Source organism: Colobus angolensis, unplaced genomic scaffold (assembly GCF_000951035.1).
Source record: "Colobus angolensis palliatus isolate OR3802 unplaced genomic scaffold, Cang.pa_1.0 Scaffold124, whole genome shotgun sequence".
Taxonomy (NCBI): Eukaryota; Metazoa; Chordata; class Mammalia; order Primates; family Cercopithecidae; genus Colobus; species Colobus angolensis.
This window is the reverse complement of record NW_012113586.1, coordinates 1,049,219-1,069,381: the sequence shown is the minus strand read 5'-3', so window position 1 is coordinate 1,069,381 and position 20,163 is coordinate 1,049,219. Positions and strand designations below refer to the sequence as shown.

General features: G+C 41.2%; 1 protein-coding gene across 2 annotated transcripts; it reads left to right on the top strand.

Moving 5' to 3' along the window:
* The first annotated feature begins 11,047 nt into the window (after nt 1-11,047).
* On the top strand, nt 11,048-19,234 carry LOC105505267 (3 beta-hydroxysteroid dehydrogenase/Delta 5-->4-isomerase type 1). 2 transcript variants are annotated; one of them, XM_011933053.1, is made up of 4 exons: nt 11,048-11,236; nt 11,478-11,708; nt 15,743-15,907; nt 18,004-19,234. In XM_011933053.1, exons 2-4 carry the CDS (start codon nt 11,564-11,566, stop codon nt 18,813-18,815), a joined length of 1,122 nt encoding a protein of 373 aa, XP_011788443.1. In that variant the 5' UTR covers nt 11,048-11,236; nt 11,478-11,563; the 3' UTR covers nt 18,816-19,234. The 2 variants fall into 2 exon arrangements, with proteins under 2 accessions (XP_011788443.1, XP_011788442.1); XM_011933052.1 differs by having other exon boundaries at nt 11,230-11,348.
* Nucleotides 19,235-20,163: the final 929 nt, after the last annotated feature.

Sequence of the window (20,163 nt, the reverse complement as noted above, 5' to 3'; positions counted from 1 at the left end):
TGAGTGACAAAGATGTGACAATACAGGTCAATTGATTGTACTAAAGGTACCATTCTGGTGCAGGATGTTGATAGTGGGGGAGGCTATGTATGCGTGGGGGTAGGAAGTACTTGAGAACTCTCTGCACTTTCCCTCAGTTTTGTTGTGAAGGTAAAACTATTATAGAAAATAAAGCCCATTTAAAAAATTAAGTGAGATAATATAGTTAAGTTCCTGATACATAATAAAGGGTTCAATTAATATATTAGATCTCATATGTAGAGCTTTTTGTGTGCAAGGAGATATCCCATATGATCTCTTGGTCTGATATTAACTAATTATTCCTTAAAATAAATGGCTGGAGTGGAGGGAAAATGGCTAATAGGAGGTAGGACTAAATTGCTCCTCCCACTTGGACGGACAGAACAGCATGTGGAAGCTTGCATCATGAACTTCTGCTCCAGAACTACTGCAGGAGTATACCAGGAAAGCTGAGAGAACCCACAGACTCTCTGAAGGAAGCAGATTGCTCCTGCAGAACTCAGAAGAGAGCCCAAACATTGTGAATGCCCAAGGTGTAAAAGTGAGAAAAGGGTAATCATACACTCCCAAACACACACCCTCAGTAGGGAACCTGAAGATCTAGATCATGGGAGAAGGATTTGATCTTACCTGGAGCTGAGTCAATTTAGAGAGCTGAACAAAACACAGGGGTAGAGAAAGCAATGGGAAAAGCCCTGTGGCCTCTCTGGGTCCCCAGGGAAGCCATTTCTGACTTGTCTCACAAAGGTCCTTGGGAAGGGCTGCCAGAGGAACTGGGAAAAGACCACAGGCAGAAGGAAACTTTCAGCTGATTTTGTAACAATTCCAAACAAATAAACTCAGAGGAGGGTGTGAATCTGATATGCAGACTCAACAGGCGGGAAGGTATGAAAGCTCGGCTTACTTTCTCATGGGAGGCTGGTAGCCTGGTGCAGGGTCTCAGCCCTGCTGACACACTGCCTGGAAACAAACTTGGTGATGTTGGGGTGGGGGCATTCTGGGAGTGAGACCAGCTTTTTGGTCTGGGGGAGCTGGGTGAGGCCTATGACTGCTAGATTTCCTCCACTTCTCTGACAACCTGCATGACACAGCACAGGCAGCCATAATTCTCCTGGGAACATAACTCCATTGACCTGGCAACCATAGCCCTATAGCCCAGCAGCTGCAACAAGTCGGCCCAAGGAGAGTCTGAGCTCAGACTTGCCTAACCCTGCCCCCACCTGATGGTCCTTCCCTACCGACCCTGGTAGTTGAAGACAAAGGGCATATTTTCTTGGGAGTTCTAGGGCCCTGCCCACTGCCTGATTCTCCCTATACTACCACAGCTGGTGCTCTCTTGAAAGTGCTACCTCTTGGCAAGAGGCCAACCAGCACAAAAACAGTGCATTAAATAACCAAAACTAAGAACCCTCACAAAGTCCATTTCACTCCCCTGCCACCTCCACCAGAGCAGGTGCTGGTATCCACAGCTGAGAGATCTGAAGATGGTTCACATCACAGGACTCTGTGCAAACAACCCCCAGTACTAGCCCAGAGCCTAGATTCAGAAGAGAAATAAGAGTCACTATAGTTCAGCTTTCAGGAAACCACATCCCTAGGAAAAGGGGGAGAATATACATCAAGGGAACACTCTGTGGGACAGAGAATCTGAATAGCAGCATTAAGCCCCAGATCTTCCCTCTGACATAGCCTACCCAAATGAGAAGGAACCAGAATAAAAATCCTGGTAATATGACAAAACAACATTTTTAAACAACCTGCCACCACCCCCTCCCCCGAAAAAAATCATACCTGCTCATCAGCAATGGATCTGAACCAAGAAGAAATCCCTGATTTACCTGAAAAAGAATTCAGAAGGTTGATTATTAAGCTAATCAAGGAGGCACCAGAGAAAGGTGAAGTCCAATTTAAGGAAATAAAAAAAAAATGATATAAGATATGAGGGGAAAAGTCTTCAGTGAAATATATAGCATAAATAAAAAACAATCACAACTTCAGGAAATAAAGGACACACTTAGAGAAATGCAAAATGTACTGGAAAGTCTCAGCAATAGAATTGAACAAGCAGAAGAAAGAATTTCAGAGCTCAAAGACAAGGTTTTAGAATTAACCCCATCCAATAAAGACAAAGAAAAAAGAATTTAGAAAATGAACAAAGCCTCCAAAAAGTTGGTGATTACATTAAATGACCAAACCTAAGAATAATTGGCATTCCTGAAAAAGAAGAGAAATCTAAAAGTTTGGAAAACTTATTTGGGAGAATAATCGAGGAAAACTTTCCTGGCCTTGTGAGAGACCTAGACATTCAAACACAAGAAACTCAAATAACACCTGGGAAATTCATTGCAAAAAGATCATTGCCTAGGCACATTGTCATTAGGTTATCTAAAGTCAAGACAAAGGAAAGAATCTTAAGAGCTGTGAGGCAAAAGCACCAGGTGCTTTTTTCCTGATAGACAAAACCCATAAAGGAAAACCTATCAGATTAACAGCAGATTTCTCAGTAGAAGGGATTGAGGCCCTATCATCAGCCTCCTTAGACAACACAATTATCAGCCAAGAATTTTGTATCCAGCAAACTAAGCTTCGTAAATGAAGGAAAGATACAATCTTTCTGACAAACAAATGCTGAGAGAATTCACCATTACCAAGCCACCACTACAAAAACTGGTAAAAGAAGCTCTAAATCTTAAAACAAATCCTGAAAATTCATCTAAACAGAATCTCTTTAAAGTATAAATCTCACAGGACCTATAAAACCAAAATACAATAAAAAAACCCCAAGGTATACAGGCAACAAATAGCATGATGAATGGAATAGTACCTCAAATATCAATGCTAATGTTGAATATAAATGACCTAAATGCTTCACTTAAAAGATACAGAATTGCAGAATGGATAAGAATTCACCAACTAAGTATCTGCTGCCTTCAGGATACTCATCTAACACATAAGGACTCACACAAACTTAGGATAAAAGGGTGGAAAAAGACATTCCATGTAAATGGACACCAAAAGTGAGCAAAAGTAGCTATTTGTATGTCAGGCAAAATAAACTTTAGAGCAACAGCAGTTAAAAAAAGACAAAGAGGAACATTATATAATGATAAAAGGCCTTGCCCAACAGATAAACACCACAATCCAAAATGTACATGCACCTAACACTGGAGCTCCCAAATTTATAAAACAATTACTACCAGACCTAAGAAGTGAGATAGACAGTAACACAATAATAGTAGGGGACTTCAATACTCCACTGACAGAACTAGACAGGTCATCAAAACAAAAGTCAACAAAGAAACAATAGATTTAACTATACCCGGGAACAAATGGACTTAACATATATTTACAGAGCATTCTACCCAACAACTTCAGACTATACATTCTATTCATCAGTGCATGGAACTTTTTCCAAGACAGACCATATGATAGGCCACAAAACAGATCTCAATAAATTTAAGAAAATTCATATTATATCAAGTACACTCTCAGACCACAGTGGACTAAAATTGGAAATAAACCTCAAAAGGAACCTTCAAAACCAAGCAACTACATGGAAATTAAATAACCTGCTCCTGAGTGATCATTGGGACAACAATGATATCGAGATAAAAATAAAAAATTCTTCAAACTGAATGATAATAGTGGCATAACATATCAAAACTTCTGGGGATACAGCAAAGGCAGTGCTAAAAAAGAAAGTTCACAGCCTTAAATGCCTACATCAAAAATCTGAAAGAGCACAAATAGATAATCTAAGGTCATACCTAAGAAACCAGAGAAACAAGAATGAACCAAATCAAACCCAGCAGAAGAAAGAGGAAAAACAAGATCAGAGTAGAACTAAATGAAATTGAAACAAAAAATAGAAATGATAAATAAAACAAAAAGGTGGATATTTAAAAAGATAAATAAAATTGATAGACCATTAGCAACATTAACCAGGAAAAGAAGAGAGCCAAATAAGTTCAATTAGAAACAAAATGGGAGACATTACAACCAACACCACAGAAATACAAAAGATTATTCAAGGCTACTGTGAACAACTTTCATGTGCATAAACTAAAAAAAGCTAGAGGAGATGGATAAATTACTGGAAAGATACAACCATTCTAGCTTAAATCAGGAAGAATTCGAAACCCTGAACAGACCAATAATAAGCAGTGAGAATGAAAAGGTAACCGAGACGGGTGGATCACGAGGTCAGGAGATCGAGACCATCCTGGCTAACATGGTGAAACCCCGTCTCTACTAAAAAATACAAAACATACTAGCCAGGCGATGTGGCGGGTGCCTGTAGTCCTGGCTACTCGGGAGGCTGAGGCAGGAGAACGGTGTAAACCCAGGAGACAGAACTTGCAGTGAACTGAGATCAGGCCACTGCACTCCAGCCTGGGCGACAGAGCGATACTCTGTCTCAAAAAAATAAATAAATAAATAAATATTATCAACAACAACAAAGAAAAGTCCAGGACCAGACAGATTCACAACAGAATTCTACCAGACATTCAAAGAAGAATTGGTACCAATCCTATTGACACTCTTCCGCAAGATCAAGAAAGAGCTAATCCTCCCTAAACCATTCTATGAAGCTAGTATCATGCTAATACCAAAACCAGGAAAGAACACGACAAAAAAGAGAAAACTACAGAGCAATATCCCTGACGAACATAGAAGCAAAAAATCCTTCACAACATATTAGCTAGCTGAATCTAACAGCATATCAAAAAGACAATCTGCCATGGTCAAGTGCATTTCATACAATGGATGCAGGGATGGTTTAACATACACAAGTCAATAAATGCGATACACCAGATAAACAGAATTAAAAACAAAAAAAATCACATGATCATTTCAACAAATGCAAAAAAAGCATTTGACAAAATTCAACATCCCTTTATGACTAAAACCTCAGCAAAATTGGCATACAAGAAACATACCTCAATGTAATAAAAGCCATCTATGACAGATTCACAGCCAACAAAATACTGAATGGGGAAAAGTTGAAACCATTCCCTCTGAGAGCTGGGACAAGGATGCCCACTCTCACCACTTCTATTCAACATAGTACTGGAAGTCCTAGCAAGAGAAATCAGACAAGAGAAAGAAATAAAGGGCATTCAAATTGGTAACGAGGAAGTCAAACTGTTGCTGTTTGCTGACAATATGATTGTATATCTACAAAACCCTAAAGACTCCTCCAGAAAGCTCCTAGAACTGACAAATCTCAAATAAATTTAAGGAAATTATAAAAGACCTTGTCCTTTTATCATTTGCTGAATTCAGCAAAATTTCAGGATGCAAAATTAATGTACACAGATCAGTAGCTCTGCTATATATTAACAGCTACCAAACTGAGAATCAAGTCAAGAACTCAACCCCTTTTACAATAGCTGCAAAACAATAATAATAATAATAATAATAATAAAATACTTAGGAATATACCTAACCAAGTAGCCAGAAGACCTCTACAAGGAAAACTACAAAACACTGCTGAAAGAAACCATAGACAATACAAACAAATGGAAACACATCCATGCTCATGAATGGGTAGAATCAACATTGTGAAAAAATTGTAAACTGCCAAAAGCAATCTACAAATTCAATGCAATTCTCATTAAGATACCACCATTATTGTTCACTGAACTAGAGAAAACAATCCTAAAATTCATATGAAATCAAACAAGAGCCTGCATAGCCAAAGTAAGACTAAGCAAAAAGAACAAATCAAGGGTATGAATACCAGGAGGTAGAGATCAACGGTGCCACCTTGGAGGCTGGCTATCATACCATTATTGTCAGCCTCTGGAGCACCTGGTTGAATGCCATCTATGTGACCTCCCCCACCAAGATAATTGGCAGACAGCATAGTAAGTACCAAATGGAAATGAGATTTTACTAAACCCTTCTCCTTCCTCATTTCGAAGGCCTTCTGGGAAAGACAGCAAAGTTGAGCTCATATAAACCAAAAGCTCTGGCCCCACCTCTACCTGTATGGTGCGGGGAATGGACCATTCTTCCTTACTTCTGACAACTGGCTCTTCCAATACACTTCAAATACCTGGGAACCTACTCATATCCATCCTCTGAATGGGAAGAAAATTGCTTCTCCTTGGCAAACAGCTTTGGCCTGGGCAATGGTCCCAGTCTGTCATTAGTATGAGAAACTTTCCAGTATTTTCATTTGTGTGGTCACTGTTCTCTTCTATTTCCTTTTATGTATTAGTTCATAAGCACTATGTTTCAAAAGCACTAAGACATTCTAGAGTCCTTGATCGTTCACTAATCTTTCCATTCATTTATTAAATAAACATTTATTAAGTTCCTATTACATGTCAGATGTTGTGAAAATTCTCATGATAATAAGAAGATGTATGAGACACAGACATTTTATTTAGTCAAACACTCAACAATGTTTGAACTTCTACTCTGTACACGGTACTAACAATCAATAAAGGAGTAGTCCGGTTTTAAGACAACACAACAAAAATGAACTCTCAACTCCACTGGCCGTAACACCTTTCTACTGAGATCGTCATGGTACAACTTCTTGATGAACACGTACTTTTTTTAATGGTCACTCTCTTCACTTTTCCCTTCTACTCCTCAACGCACAGATGAATTGTGTGTTGTACTTTCCAGTTGAGCTTTCAACCCAAATATTTGAGGAAATTGCTCTTACCAAATTACTTAGCACGTTGCCAAAACCAATGGTCAATTCTCTTCCTATTGTATTTGATGCATCAGCAGCATCCATCATAGTGGATCACACTCCTCTTGAAACACTTTCTCCAGTTGACTTTTACAATGCCATCCCCTCCTAATTTTCCTCCTGCCACCCACTTCTACTCAGTATCTTTTGCTGGCCCCTCCTCCTCTTTTCAACCTCTAAATGTTGATATGTCTATTCCAGGAGTCAGTCCAGAAACCTTTCCTTTTATCCATGAATATTATTACCCTAGCTTATTTCATCTAGTTCTGTGCCTTTAAAAATTATTCTATGCTTCTCACGTACAAATTGACCTCTCTAGGACTAGCACAAGGGGTGTAATTATCCTAAAGTAACACAGAATTTTAATAAGCTGGCCAAGAAGAGGGATTTTCCTTTTCCGAGCATGAGGGACTGTGCCTAATACAGCTCCCTGTAGAATGGGTGGCTTTCTCCCCTAAGAAAAAGGAAACTCTTTGCATGAGTCCCAAGGACCCTAGGTGCTGGGCAGTTGATTTTCCCAGACAATCTTGTGAATAGCTGGCACATAAATCCAGACTGTTTCACGCCAACAGCCTGTGTTCCTCCCTTGATAAAACTGTGTCCTTGTTCTTACATCATAAAAAGTTATAATAAGGGAGACTAGTGTTCCTACACTGAATGAAGACTCACACTGTTAGCCCAGCAATTTCCTAACAATTTATGCATCAGCATAAGATAAGAGGATGGGGAAATCATGCCGCCTCTTCTTTTGCTAATCAGTAATCTTTGTGAGTTTCTGTAATACAGAATATTATTTAACCCATGATTATCATATTGAGAAATTCTTTACAAATTCTGATGCCAATAGGTGATAACTCAGATGGGCATCACTTTACACAGCATGCTGACCTTCTCTGAGCATGTGGACAATTTTGTTGTCTCAGGATCACATGTATAAAAGGCTGTCTTTTTTTTCCATTGAATTTACTTTTGTCAAAATCAATTGGTCATACAAATTTAGGCCATTAACTCACACATAAGCAAAAATTCCCTCAACATGGATTATAGGCCTAAATGTAAGGGCTAAACTATACACTTCTTGAAGAAAACAGAAATTAATATATTCATGACATTGGATTAGGCAAAAGCCCAAATTTTCCTGGTAGAAGAAAAAAAGTTGAAAACTGAGACATGATCAACACTAAAAATGTTTGCATGTTAAAAGATATCAATAAGAAAGTGGAAAGATAAGCCACTTTTGACTGGAGGAAAAAAATTTAAATCATATATTTGATAAAGGACTCATATCCAGAATGTTAAATGCACTCACAACTAAACAACAAAAAGATAAATAACCCAATTTTAAAATAAGCAAGATATTTGAATAACCATTTCACCAAAAGGGTGTAGGAATGGCCAATAAAGTACATGAAAAGATGGTCAGCATCATCAGTCAGCAGGGAAATGCAAATTAAAACTACAGTGTGACACCACTTTTTACCAACCAGAATGCTATAATAATAATAAAAAAAGACAATAACAATTGGAGGAAGTGAAAGCACAACGATGTGGGAAAATTAAAATACTCATGCATTGTTGATGGGACAGGCCACCATGTTCGAAAACATTTTGGCAGTTCCTTAAAACATTAAAGATGCACTTACCATATGACCTAGCAGTTTTACTCCTGAATACCTCAAAGAAATAAAAATGTATTTCTACACAACACGTGACTGTGAATATTCATAGCAGCTTTATCCATAATACACTTTGGGAGGCCGAGGCGGGCGGTTCGTGACGTCAAGAGAGTGAGACCATCCTGGCTGACATGGTGAGACCTTGTCTCTCTCAAAAATACAAAAATCAGCTGGGCATGTGGCGTGCACCTGTAGTCCCAGCTACTCGGCAGGCTGAGGCAGGAGAACCACGTGAACCCAGGAGGCAGAGCTTGCAGTGAGCCGAGATAGTGCTACTGCACTCCAGCCTGGTGACAAAGCGACACTCTGTCTCAAAAAAAAAAAAAAAAAAGGTGGAAACACATAAATATCTATCAGTCAATTAACTGATGGCAGCCATCCATACAATTTAATAGAATTTGCCACCTAAAAGGAATGAAATATTGATATGTGCTACAACATAAAGGAATCACATGAGTATACTAAGCTAAGTGAAAGAAGGCAGATACAAAAGACCACGTATTGCATGATTCCAGTTACATGGTGTCCAGAAAATCAAATCTGTGGAGTCAGGAAGTCATAGGGGCTGCCTAGAGCTGGGGGGTTAGGAATAAGGGGTGGCGACTGATGAGCATGATGGATTTCTCAGGAAAGATAGAAATGTTCCAAAACAGGATCATGGTAATGGTCACACAAGTCTAAAATTTTACTGAAAATAATTGAACTGTACACTTAAAACAGCGGAATGTTATAATGTGTCAATTATACCTCAGTAAAGCTGTTTAAAAACAGAAAGTTGGTAGAGTGGCCCCCATCAGCCTTGCTCTTTGTCTTACTGCTCACTCTCCTAAAGAAAGCAAAATATTTATGGGTTTAAAGAAAGCTTACAGTTATTGCTTTTACTCAGAGACTCCAAGAGACACTGGCTGAAATCTAAGAGCCTCCAGAACTCTCAACAGCTGAAGGAACATTCATTCCCACCCTGAAGGTGATGGGGGTCTGTAAGGTGCACTTCAGCTTCTGATACAGCAGGCAAGGTGTGTGATGCACCTGGATGGTTTCAGATAGCACTCCACAAGTCTCAACAAGACCCAGGGCCTGTGTCTATTTCTGAGAGCTTCAGAGGACAAGCTGCTACATCTTGCATCACAGGGCCAACCTTTCCTAGGCAAGTATGTTTGAAGCAGTGGTAGCCAGGTTCCAAGTAGAAGGTGAATGTCTACAACACGGGAGAAAGACAAGACACAGAGTAGGGTGTCAAGCTAAACCATTTGTAGAGTATTACTTCCAACAACTTCAGAAAGCATTCTTTTCAAGTGCTTATGGCATTTTCACCAACATAGACCATATGCTGGACCATAAAACAAATATCAGTATATATCCAAGAATCAAAATCATACAGAGTATATGCTCCACCCACAATAGTATTTAATTAGAAGTCCGTAACAATAAGATATCTAGAAAATTAATTTTAGAAAACATGCAACATGCTTCTCAGTAACACTTGGGTCAAAGAAGACATTACAAGAAAAAAATCCAAAACATCAGTGACTGAGTAATCAAAATGTTGGATATAGCTAACATAGTGTTTAGAGAGAATTTTACAACTTTAAATGCCTATAGTGGAAATGAGCAAAGGAGTAAAGTCAATTATCTATGCTTTTATCATAAGAACCCTGAAAAAGAAGAGTAAAATACACCCAAAGTTAATAAATGTAAGGCAATAATAAAAATAATGAAAACATGAAATAGAAAAATGAACAAACAACAGAGACAATCAGTGGCCAATTTTTCTGTGCTCCATGCACAAAAATTCAGTTCAGAATGATTTTATATTTAAATATATATCCAGAACCACAGATATCTTAGAACAAAAATTAGGAAAATATAGGAATAAAATGGGAACTCTGTGGGAATAAAAATCAGAAAGTAATTGCCCACCAGGTAAATTGAGGGGAGGGCAGGGAATTGACTAAGAACAGGCAGAAAAAGACTTTCTGGAGTGAAGGATATGGCGTATATCTTCTTTTTGGTGGTACTTACATGGACATATATAACTGTCAAGCTTCATTGACACTGAACACTTAAGTGTGTACACTGAACGCTTAAGATCTGGGCCTTGTAATGCATGTAAACTACATCTCTATTTTTTTAAGTAGAGAAAGGTGTCTTGGGGGGTTTATGGCAGTGGTGTTTGGGCAGACTGGGGCATAGGTTTCAGAAGCATTCACAGCATCTTCAGTTCAACAATTTGCTAAGAATGGTTTTGCAGCCAAAAATATAAGATAAGTGCAAATATCTATTATTAGAGTCATTGGGCATGCCATATAATTAATTTGCTATCACTAGATACCTTTCCTTCAATGAGGTTCTTCCATTAGGAACTCAGAGCTCTCCAGAGAAAAATTGCAATTGAGGTTTGGATATATTGGGTGGAAAAGAAAGTCACCTCACATAAAACTTAGTGATTGGAGCTGTCACCACTGTAAATTTCTAAACTTTGCAAGACAGCAGCAACATTTCAAATGACATTCTGAGAGAGGCGATAATGGGCTAACGTAGATTTCCCTCCAGGTGGAATTACTGCACAAGGACAATTGCATTGCCCTTGGAGACTTCTCCCAGTTTGGTTTAAGTTCACAGATTGCAGATCCCAGACAGCTGGTATCAACTGACCAGTGTTCTGTTAAGGCTAAACCCAAGACTCTTTATCACACTGTGGCCTTAAGATTGGATTTCTCTTCCTGTTCCTGGGAAGAATTAGAGATATAACCTAAAGGTCACTATTATTCTGCGAAAAGGGATCCTGGAGGAGGAGGGAGCAATGAGTATGTGGCAGGAGTTCAAGGTGACAAGGGCTGAGCCAGAAGCCACAGAGCATAAAGCTCCAGTCCTTCCTCCAGGGATGAGGCAATGAGGACTCCAACTCCTCTGTCCAGTTTTTAACAATCTAACTTACGGTTAGAGCTTTTTCCTTTTCTTTCAACTACTCCTGGCAGTAGTGGGGTCATGGAATTTTTGTAAAAAAATGGGGTAGAGGAAAATAAGGCATCTGCGTGAGTGTGTAACCATTTTACCTCTGTTTTTAGCCCTCTTCTGGGTCACACTAGAATCAGATCTGCTCTCCAGCATCTTCTGTTTCCTGGCGAGTGATTCCTGCTACTTTGGATTGGCCATGACGGGCTGGAGCTGCCTTGTGACAGGAGCAGGAGGGTTTCTGGGTCAGAGGATCGTCCGCCTCTTGGTGGAGGAGAAGGAGCTGAAGGAGATCAGGGTCTTGGACAAGGCCTTCAGACCAGAGCTGAGGGAGGAATTTTCCAGTAAGTAAACTTGAGTCATGGGTCTGTGGCTCCATCTTAAACTCTGCATGGGTGTGGGGAGGTTGACCTTGTCTAACAAGTTAAGGAAAGTTGTAGCCAAATGAAAGCCAATCACACATCTAAAGTCATCAGAAAGGAAACAGTATAAAATGGTATAGTGTGAAAGATACTGGATGGGGTGTCCAGAGACTGGATTCTGGCCCTGACCTAGAACTTGAGAGGCAGCCATGTCAGCCTCAATGCCCCTTTTCTTCTCTTCTAGAAAATCACACATGAGTTCTCTTTCCTGTCTACAACTCTTACGTTCTGAAGCTTTTTGTCTTGGCGATTGCTGTGCAACATTCACAAAGGACACCATTTACCCGGAGACCTCACCAGTGGGTCCCTGCCTCTCTAGACTACCCCAAGCTTTGTTTCATTTTATAACTTCTTTAGCATCTTTAGCGAAGGCAAAATAAAAGGAAGTGAAGGTACAGGTGTGTGTGTAAGTGTATGTGTGTGTCAAAGAGAGAAAGAAAATGAGGAGGAAAGCAAGTCAGAGACAGAGAATGAGAAAGAGAATGAATGAGAAAGATAGTGTGAGAGAGAGAGCATCAGCAAGAGAGAGAGAGTGAGAGTGAGAGAGATCTTCAGTGAGAGAGAGAGAAAGAGAGCGTGCACAGGTGCACAGCACAGAGCAGAGAGCATCAGCAAGAGAGAGAGAGCGAGAGTGAGAGAGATCTTCAGTGAGAGAGAGAGAAAGAGAGCGTGCACAGGTGCACAGCACAGAGCAGAGACAGTAAAAGGCAGTATGAGGCCAGCATGCCTCATTTATATTTCTCATACATAGCCTTTTTTTAAAAACCATTTATCTCTGTTGCTCAATATCCCAAAGAAATTGACTGCAGATTTTGCTGTAGTAACTCTTTGTGCAAATAATCCTGTGAGGAAGGTAGAAAAGGAGTCACCTCCAACTGGACAATGAACCCATCAAGTTCTGGAAACATAAAGTAACTTGCCAAAAACAGCTGATTAATGTGTAGCAGAGCTCAGACCAGAGCTTCATTCCAGAGGCTTCATCACTTGACCCTGGGGCTAATCCTTGTCAAAGTAGGTTTTCAGTCTCTCCCTTTGCCTCTCTGTGTGCCCCAAACCAATTCCCTGTCCTCCTCCCAGATGTTTGCTCTTTCCCAGTAAACTGCTACACATTCTGATTTCTGTGCTTTTGTTTACTTGTTCCTTTTATGGAATGTACACCCTCCACTCTAACACCACCGCTCTAACCGTCTATCCAGGTGACTGGGTGAACTATGTGTCTTCATGCAGGTTCTGGCTGCCTAGAAGGTCCTTCCCTGTTCACACAGAAGCTGCCCTTGACATTCTATTCTTCTTTCACTCTTCTCTCACCTCTTCAAATGTCCAATTTCCTCCACTCTCTGTTCTAATGGTGTCTTTGAAAAACAAATATTAACAAATGACAAATATTAAATGTTTGTACTCCTTATGTCTCAGCAATATTTGCAATCTAACATCTGATACCAGGAAAAAGCAACTCTCAGCCTAGAGGAACAGTTTTCCTATGGTGAAAATGCGGGGGATATAATAGACGGGCAGAGGTCTGTATGAAGATAAAAACAGAGAATCCTTTCAGTGTTCTTTCCGTGCCCAGGCACTGTGCTAAAGGTTTTGTATGTGCAGACTCATTACTCCTCATAACAACCTTATGAGATCGGTAATATTATTATCCTCCTTTTTTACAGATGAGGAGACAGGCACAGAGAGGTTAACCAACTTGTCTAAGGTCCCACAGTTAGACTATGGCAAAGCTGGATTTGAACCCAGGCAGTCTAGTGCAGCGTCGGTGCCCTTAAGCAGTAGTTTGTCTAGCAGCTTCTCTGAGCCTCCCTCCAGCCCAACACACACCACAAAAGCAACTGCATTTAGTCTACATAAAACACTTGCCAAGTCCACAGTGCTTTGGAGAAGGAGGGAGCTACGGCTCCATCAAAAAAGTTCCCTTTTCTGGTCTCTCTAGATCCCTGGGAACTCACTGGGGAAGAGTCATTTTCTATCAGCTTTGTACTTCTTCCGCTTTGAGATGGTAATTCCTTTGAGCCAGTCTGTCTAAAGTCGGCAGTAGAGGAGAAGCAGAGAAAGGGAGTAGAAAAGGTAGAGGTGGAAATACAACCAGAGAAAATTCCGCTCTCAGGCTCACATCCACCTCCTTCCCAGCAGGCTCTTCCCTGACTCCACCATTGCAGGGCCTTCTTGGAGTTGCCTGACAGTGGGAAGGGGCTAGGAGTAGACAAAACAAGGCAGAAGCATCAGGAGAGCAAATGGTCCCGCCTGTACCCCAGGAAGGAATTTCTCCAGCCTTTAATTTTTCATTCCAAATTTTGTTCTCACTGTTCTTTGGCCTTTGTTGGCAATTTCAGTTAAACTGGCGTATTCTTACTCTCTCAGAAAAGTTGATTCTAAACAGCTATTCCTGCACCTGGTGTACAGGGTCCAAAAATGGCAGGTGGGATGGGCAGATTTGAGCCTTCACTAGAAAACGGACTTTAGATCTGTCCCTTAACCTCTCTGAGCCTAAGTTTCCTCACCAATAAAGTAGGACTCAGAATAGCTACCTCACCAGATAGCTGTAAAAGGAAAGAGTCAAACTGTGGGCTGTATGCAGATCATAAAGCACAAATGAGTATAGAGTATTTATCTGAGCTCCATGTAGCATGGTGTTCATTTTGGGGCTAATTCTGGGTGACAACTTTACTGGCAGCGTTACTGCCTGTGGATTTCAGAGGAGCCTGAAGATATGGATGTTATATCTGCTGCCCTTGGCTAGACACTAGACAGCTGAGATGTTAGTTCATCAGTGGCTAACTCATTTTCCGCATTGCTATCTGCTTTTTATGATATCTGATAAAAATTTCTCAATGAAATTCATCATTTAAGCCCATCTGCAATTCCTGAGTAATGGCTCCACTCTCCTCCCAGTTGCCCAAGCAGAAAACCATAGGGGTGATTTTGTCTCCTTTTCCTCTCAGCCCAGCTCCAGTAGGTACCAGGACCTTCAAGGTAAGGTCTGACATTCAAACCTGGTGTATCTCTCCCCTCCTCTGCTTCCACTGCTGGACCCTGCCTCCAGCCCTCATCTAAGCTTTGGCACAGACATTCTGATTAATCTCTTGATCACCTGGATTTCTCATATCCCCTATACCAGTCCGTTTTATATCCTCAAGCCAAGGTAAACTTCCTATGCCACTACTCTGCGTCTGTTTCTCTTGTATTATTATTAGTAGTAGTATTTTGAGACAGAGTCTTTCTCTGCCACTGAGGCTGATGTACAGTGGCATGATCTCAATTCACTGCAACCTCTGCCCCCCTGGACTCCATCCATCCTCCCACTTCAGGTTTGTGATTAGCTGGGACTATAGGCATATGCCCATCATGCCGGACTAATTTTTGTAATTTTAGTAAAGATAGAGTTTTGCCATGTTTTGCAGCCTGACCTCCACCTCCAGAAATCAAGTGAGTCACCACCTCAGAGTCCCAAAGAGCTGGAATTACAGGCATGAGCAACTGCGCCCAGCCTGTTTCTCTACTGATTCCAACATAAATAAGGGTTTTTCTTTGACATGGTGCTGGAGACCCAACATCATAATTCTATACATGATTCCTCATTACCTACAGAATTAAATTCAAACTTTCCCTCTTATACCCAACTCTCCACAATCACTCTATTCTCCATAAAAAATTTGGTGAGTCTCCCATGACCCTAGCAATGCTTATATTCCAGGGACATGTGACAGTTCACTTCTCACATTACTTTTCTGGAATAAGATGGGGTAGAAACAGATGTTTGCTCTTTCCCAATAAACTGCTACACATGCTGATTTCTGTGCTTTTGTTTGCTTGTTCCTTTTATGGAATGTACACCCTCCACTCTAACACCCCACTCTAACCGTCCTGGAACACCTATGTAACATCACCTTTATCAGAAAACTTCCCAACCAGATCCAGAAAGCTTTCCAATGACCTGACCTGTGTTCACACAGAGCTCCACAACAAGACCAAGCTGACTATACTGGAAGGAGACATTCTGGATGAGCCATTCCTGAAGAGAGCCTGCCAGGACATCTCGGTCGTCATCCACACCGCCTGTATCATTGATGTCTTTGGTGTCACTCACAGAGAGTCCATCATGAATGTCAATGTGAAAGGTACGGTAGCCTGGGGAGGAGATAAAGCAAGTTGGTTAAATGAGGTTCAGAAAGAAGGACAAGAAAGGGAAGAGAAGTCACACCATTGAACACCTGCTGAGCTCTGGGCCAAGTGCCTTTGCTGGTCACTACTGCCTGGGGAGTTCCAGGCTGGTATCCTCAGTTTTTTAGATGAGAAAACTAGGGCTGAGAGACAGCAAGTAACTTTTCCAAGGCCCCACAGTTAAGTAAGTAAGTAGGAGTGTTAGACTTTAAACTCACTCTTGTGTGACTCCAAAGGCTGTGGAAGCTCTTTCTACTGTGGCCCCAATCAAAAGTCAACTAAACTCCAACTTCAAACTCAAGATATCCAGCTACTCCTTGGCTCCCCGGGCCAGTATCAGACCTTCCAGGTGCCACCATAGTCATCATTTTGAACCTTGTGTGCAGGCTGATGAGAACATTCAGAGCCCTCCTGCCCACCTCAAAGAAGAAGTCCTCTCGAGAGAACTAGTGAAGCTGGTTCACAGAGGCCTGTCAGGACAGAATTATCCAGCACATGCCTTCCCACAATATTTTCTTAACAATAAGAGTTTCCAGTGTCCAGAATACAATCTCTTCAGCTCACCACAGGGCCTACTATTACAGAGCCATTTCCAGCCAGGTGCCCAAAATGCACCCTCATTTGATCCACTTTTTTTTAAGGAATCTTGCCATGCAGTCTCACCCTCTGACTCCCAGAGCCCAGTCTCTTCAAACCACAGCACCCCACCGCTGGCCTGGCTCTCCACATTCAGTCTACTCAAATTCTTATAAAGCAACTAATTGCTTTTGAGTCTCTAGCACTACCTAAAAACAAAAAACAAAAAACAAAACAAAACAAAAAAACCCTTACCAGTTTCTACATAGCCATACCCCTAAGTACCACTATAGTTCGAGGAGTGTGCTAAGCGTAAACAGTTTTTTGTTTTAATGTTGACTTTCCACAGCTCCCAAAAACAAGGGATAACAAATGACAGGGGGAGTGTTAGAGGCATCTGTTTCTTAAAACCATTATCACTCCCAGGCTTAGAAAATGCTTCACAATGATGGCCATTTCATGAAGCTGTCTCTCCAGAAACTCAAATTGCACAGAGACTTTAAAAGTGGCTAAGAATACAAAAATAAGTAAATAAAAAATGATCATTTGCCTAGGAAATCCCTTCCTTCTTCAAGGGAAGGCACTCCAGATACCTCCATAAGCTTTGCTTCCACACAGCTCAGGGCATGCTGACAGCTCCTCCCAGTGCAGGTGTTATCAGCAGAGGCCACACTCCTCTCCTCAGTTCTCCCCCAGGCTCCACAGGAAACGCCAGGGCAGGGTTTAAAGGAAAGTTTATCACCCCCACTTTATATAACTGGGTAAACAGAGTCATCGCCAGAATTAGAAGCTACTTTCCCGGCGAACACACAATCAGGAAAAAGAGTGTGGGTTTCCAGCATCTCCCCACAAGCCACTGTTTGCTCAATGACTCCAGAGATGGTCTTTGTAACAAAGTTTTATTAATCCATTGCAAAATGAGAAAAATACCAGCAATTCTATGTATATCTAAGAATGTATCTTGCCTATATTCAACTGTGAATTTGTGTGTGTAATGCAAATTCTTTCACTGTCCTTTCTTGCCTAAGGACTCACTGGGACTGTTCATATTCTCAGATTTTTTAGATTTTAAATGACCTGTCTTTAATTGTATTGATGACAAATCATACTTTTTCAATATCCTTACTTGGCAAAATATAAAGTGATTACCCTAGGTCCTTTTCCAAAATTAAAGTGTATACACACACACACACACACACACACACACAAACATAGGTCCATGAAACCCGAAAGTTTAGAAATTCTTGCTTTCTAGAACCCAAATGTCAGTTTCTTTTTATTTTTGTTTCTTTTTATTTTATTCTTTTCCTATGGCTTTATCATGACCTAATCTCAGTCAGAGCCACAGAAGAATGTACCCTGAGTCTGTTATAACCACTGCACTTGGGAGTGGGGAGTGGGGCACATGGATCTGTGCACGTGGTTGCTGCTTCATTGTGATATTTCCTGACACTGACATCATGCTCTTCGTGGGCAGGTACCCAGCTCCTGTTGGAGGCCTGTGTCCAAGCTAGTGTGCCAATCTTCATCTACACCAGTACCCTAGAGGTAGCCGGGCCCAACTCCTACAAGGAAATCATCCAGAATGGCCACGAAGAAGAGCCTCTGGAAAACACATGGCCCGCTCCATACCCATACAGCAAAAAGCTTGCTGAGAAGGCTGTGCTGGCAGCTAATGGGTGGACTCTGAAAAATGGTGATACTTTGTACACTTGTGCCTTAAGACCCATGTATATCTATGGGGAAGGAGGCCCATTCCTTTCTGCCAGTATAAATGAGGCCCTGAACAACAATGGGATCCTGTCAAGTGTTGGCAAGTTCTCCACTGTCAACCCAGTCTATGTTGGCAACGTGGCCTGGGCTCACATTCTGGCCATGAGGGCCCTGCGGGACCCCAAGAAGGCCCCAAGTGTCCAAGGACAGTTCTATTACATCTCAGATGACACACCTCACCAAAGCTATGATAACCTTAATTACATCCTGAGCAAAGAGTTTGGCCTCTGCCTTGATTCCAGATGGAGCCTTCCTTTATCCCTGATGTATTGGATTGGCTTCCTGCTGGAAATAGTGAGCTTCCTACTCAGCCCAGTTTACTCCTATCAACCGCCCTTCAACCGCCACACAGTGACATTGTCAAATAGCGTGTTCACCTTCTCTTACAAGAAGGCTCAGCGAGATCTGGCGTATGAGCCACTCTACAGCTGGGAGGAAGCCAAGCAGAAAACCATGAAGTGGGTTGGTTCCCTTGTGGACCGGCACAAGGACACCCTGAAGTCCAAGACTCAGTGATTTAAGGATGACAGAGATGTGACTGTGGGTATTGTTAGGAGATGTCATCAAGCTCCACCCTCCTGGCTTCATACAGAAGGTGACAAGGGCACAAGCCCAGGTTCTGCTGCCTCCCTTTCACACAATGCCCAACTTATTGTCTTCCTTGTGTCATCAAAATCTGCACAGTCACTGGCCCAACCAGAAGCTTTCTGTCCTAATCGTATACCAGAGGACAGACAATATGATTTGCTGTTACCCAATCTCAGTGGCTGATTCTGAACAATTGTGGTCACTTTTAACTTGAGGTTCTCTTTTGACTAATAGAGCTCCATTTCCCCTCTTAAATGAGAAAGCATTTCTTTTCTCTTTCATCTCCTATTACTTCACACAGTTCAGTGTAAAGAGCAATAAATGTTTTAATGCTTAACCTGGAGAGAGGCATGGTTTCTGTTAATACATACTTTCATCCTTTTCCTTTCATTTGCAACTATCACCGTCTCCAACTTAGAAGAGTAGCATGAAACCAGGGTTGTGGGGTGGGCAGAGTAGTGGGAGGTACAGAAAGGGCAGATGAATACTGAATAAGCTCTACTGTGTTTTAGGCATGTATGAAGTGACCTACATATGACATATATTATCTCGTTTAATACTCATCAGAAACCTGTCAATTGAGGAAAATGACAAGTCTCAATCATTTTAAGAGATTTATTTGAAGATGTGCCCAGGAGACAGGCCTATTCCTTTCTCCAAAGATGATTTTGAGGGCTCCAATTCAAAGGGGGAAAAGAGAGGGATACTGAGAAGCACACAGTTTTTATGTAAGGGGATAGTAGGGAAAAAATAGGCATTCATGCCTTTGGCTGGCTCAGTGAATCTGCATTGTTTACATAAGATGACATAAACAGTAGGGGCAGAGAGAAAATGCAGGGAATCTGCATTGTACATAAAATAACGCAGACAAAATGGGGTAGAGGAACAATCAGATAGGTATTCGTGTCTGGGGTGACTGCGCCTGTAGCGATAAGCTATCAATTTGCATTGCTGTGGTGAAGTTTTAACAGCTCACTAGGAAATTCCTTGCGGGCAAAATATGGGGGAGACGTGTAGCTTTTTATCTTGTAGCCATCTTATTTAGGCACCAAAAGGGGGAAGCAGGTTTGCATTACCCAGTTCCCAGCTTGATTTTTCCCTTTGGCTAAATGAGTTTGGGGTCCCATAATTTAATTTTTTTTCACATTTTCTCTCTTTTTTTCTCTAAACTCTTTCGAAGTACTGCATTTTGAAAGACATATGCATTCCTGGCCTCCGGTTGCTTTTTCTTTCTATTTTTCTTTTTTCTTTTTTTTTCTTTTCTTTTTTTTTTTTG

Excerpts from the sequence above, each read along its gene's own strand:
- LOC105505267 (XM_011933053.1), top strand. The coding sequence starts at position 11,564 with ATGACGGGCTGGAGCTGCCTTGTGACAGGAGCAGGAGGGTTTCTGGGT. Across the intron at positions 11,709-15,742 it reads GCTGAGGGAGGAATTTTCCA|AGCTCCACAACAAGACCAAG; the intron begins GTAAGTAAACTT and ends GTGTTCACACAG. Across the intron at positions 15,908-18,003 it reads CATGAATGTCAATGTGAAAG|GTACCCAGCTCCTGTTGGAG; the intron begins GTACGGTAGCCT and ends CTTCGTGGGCAG.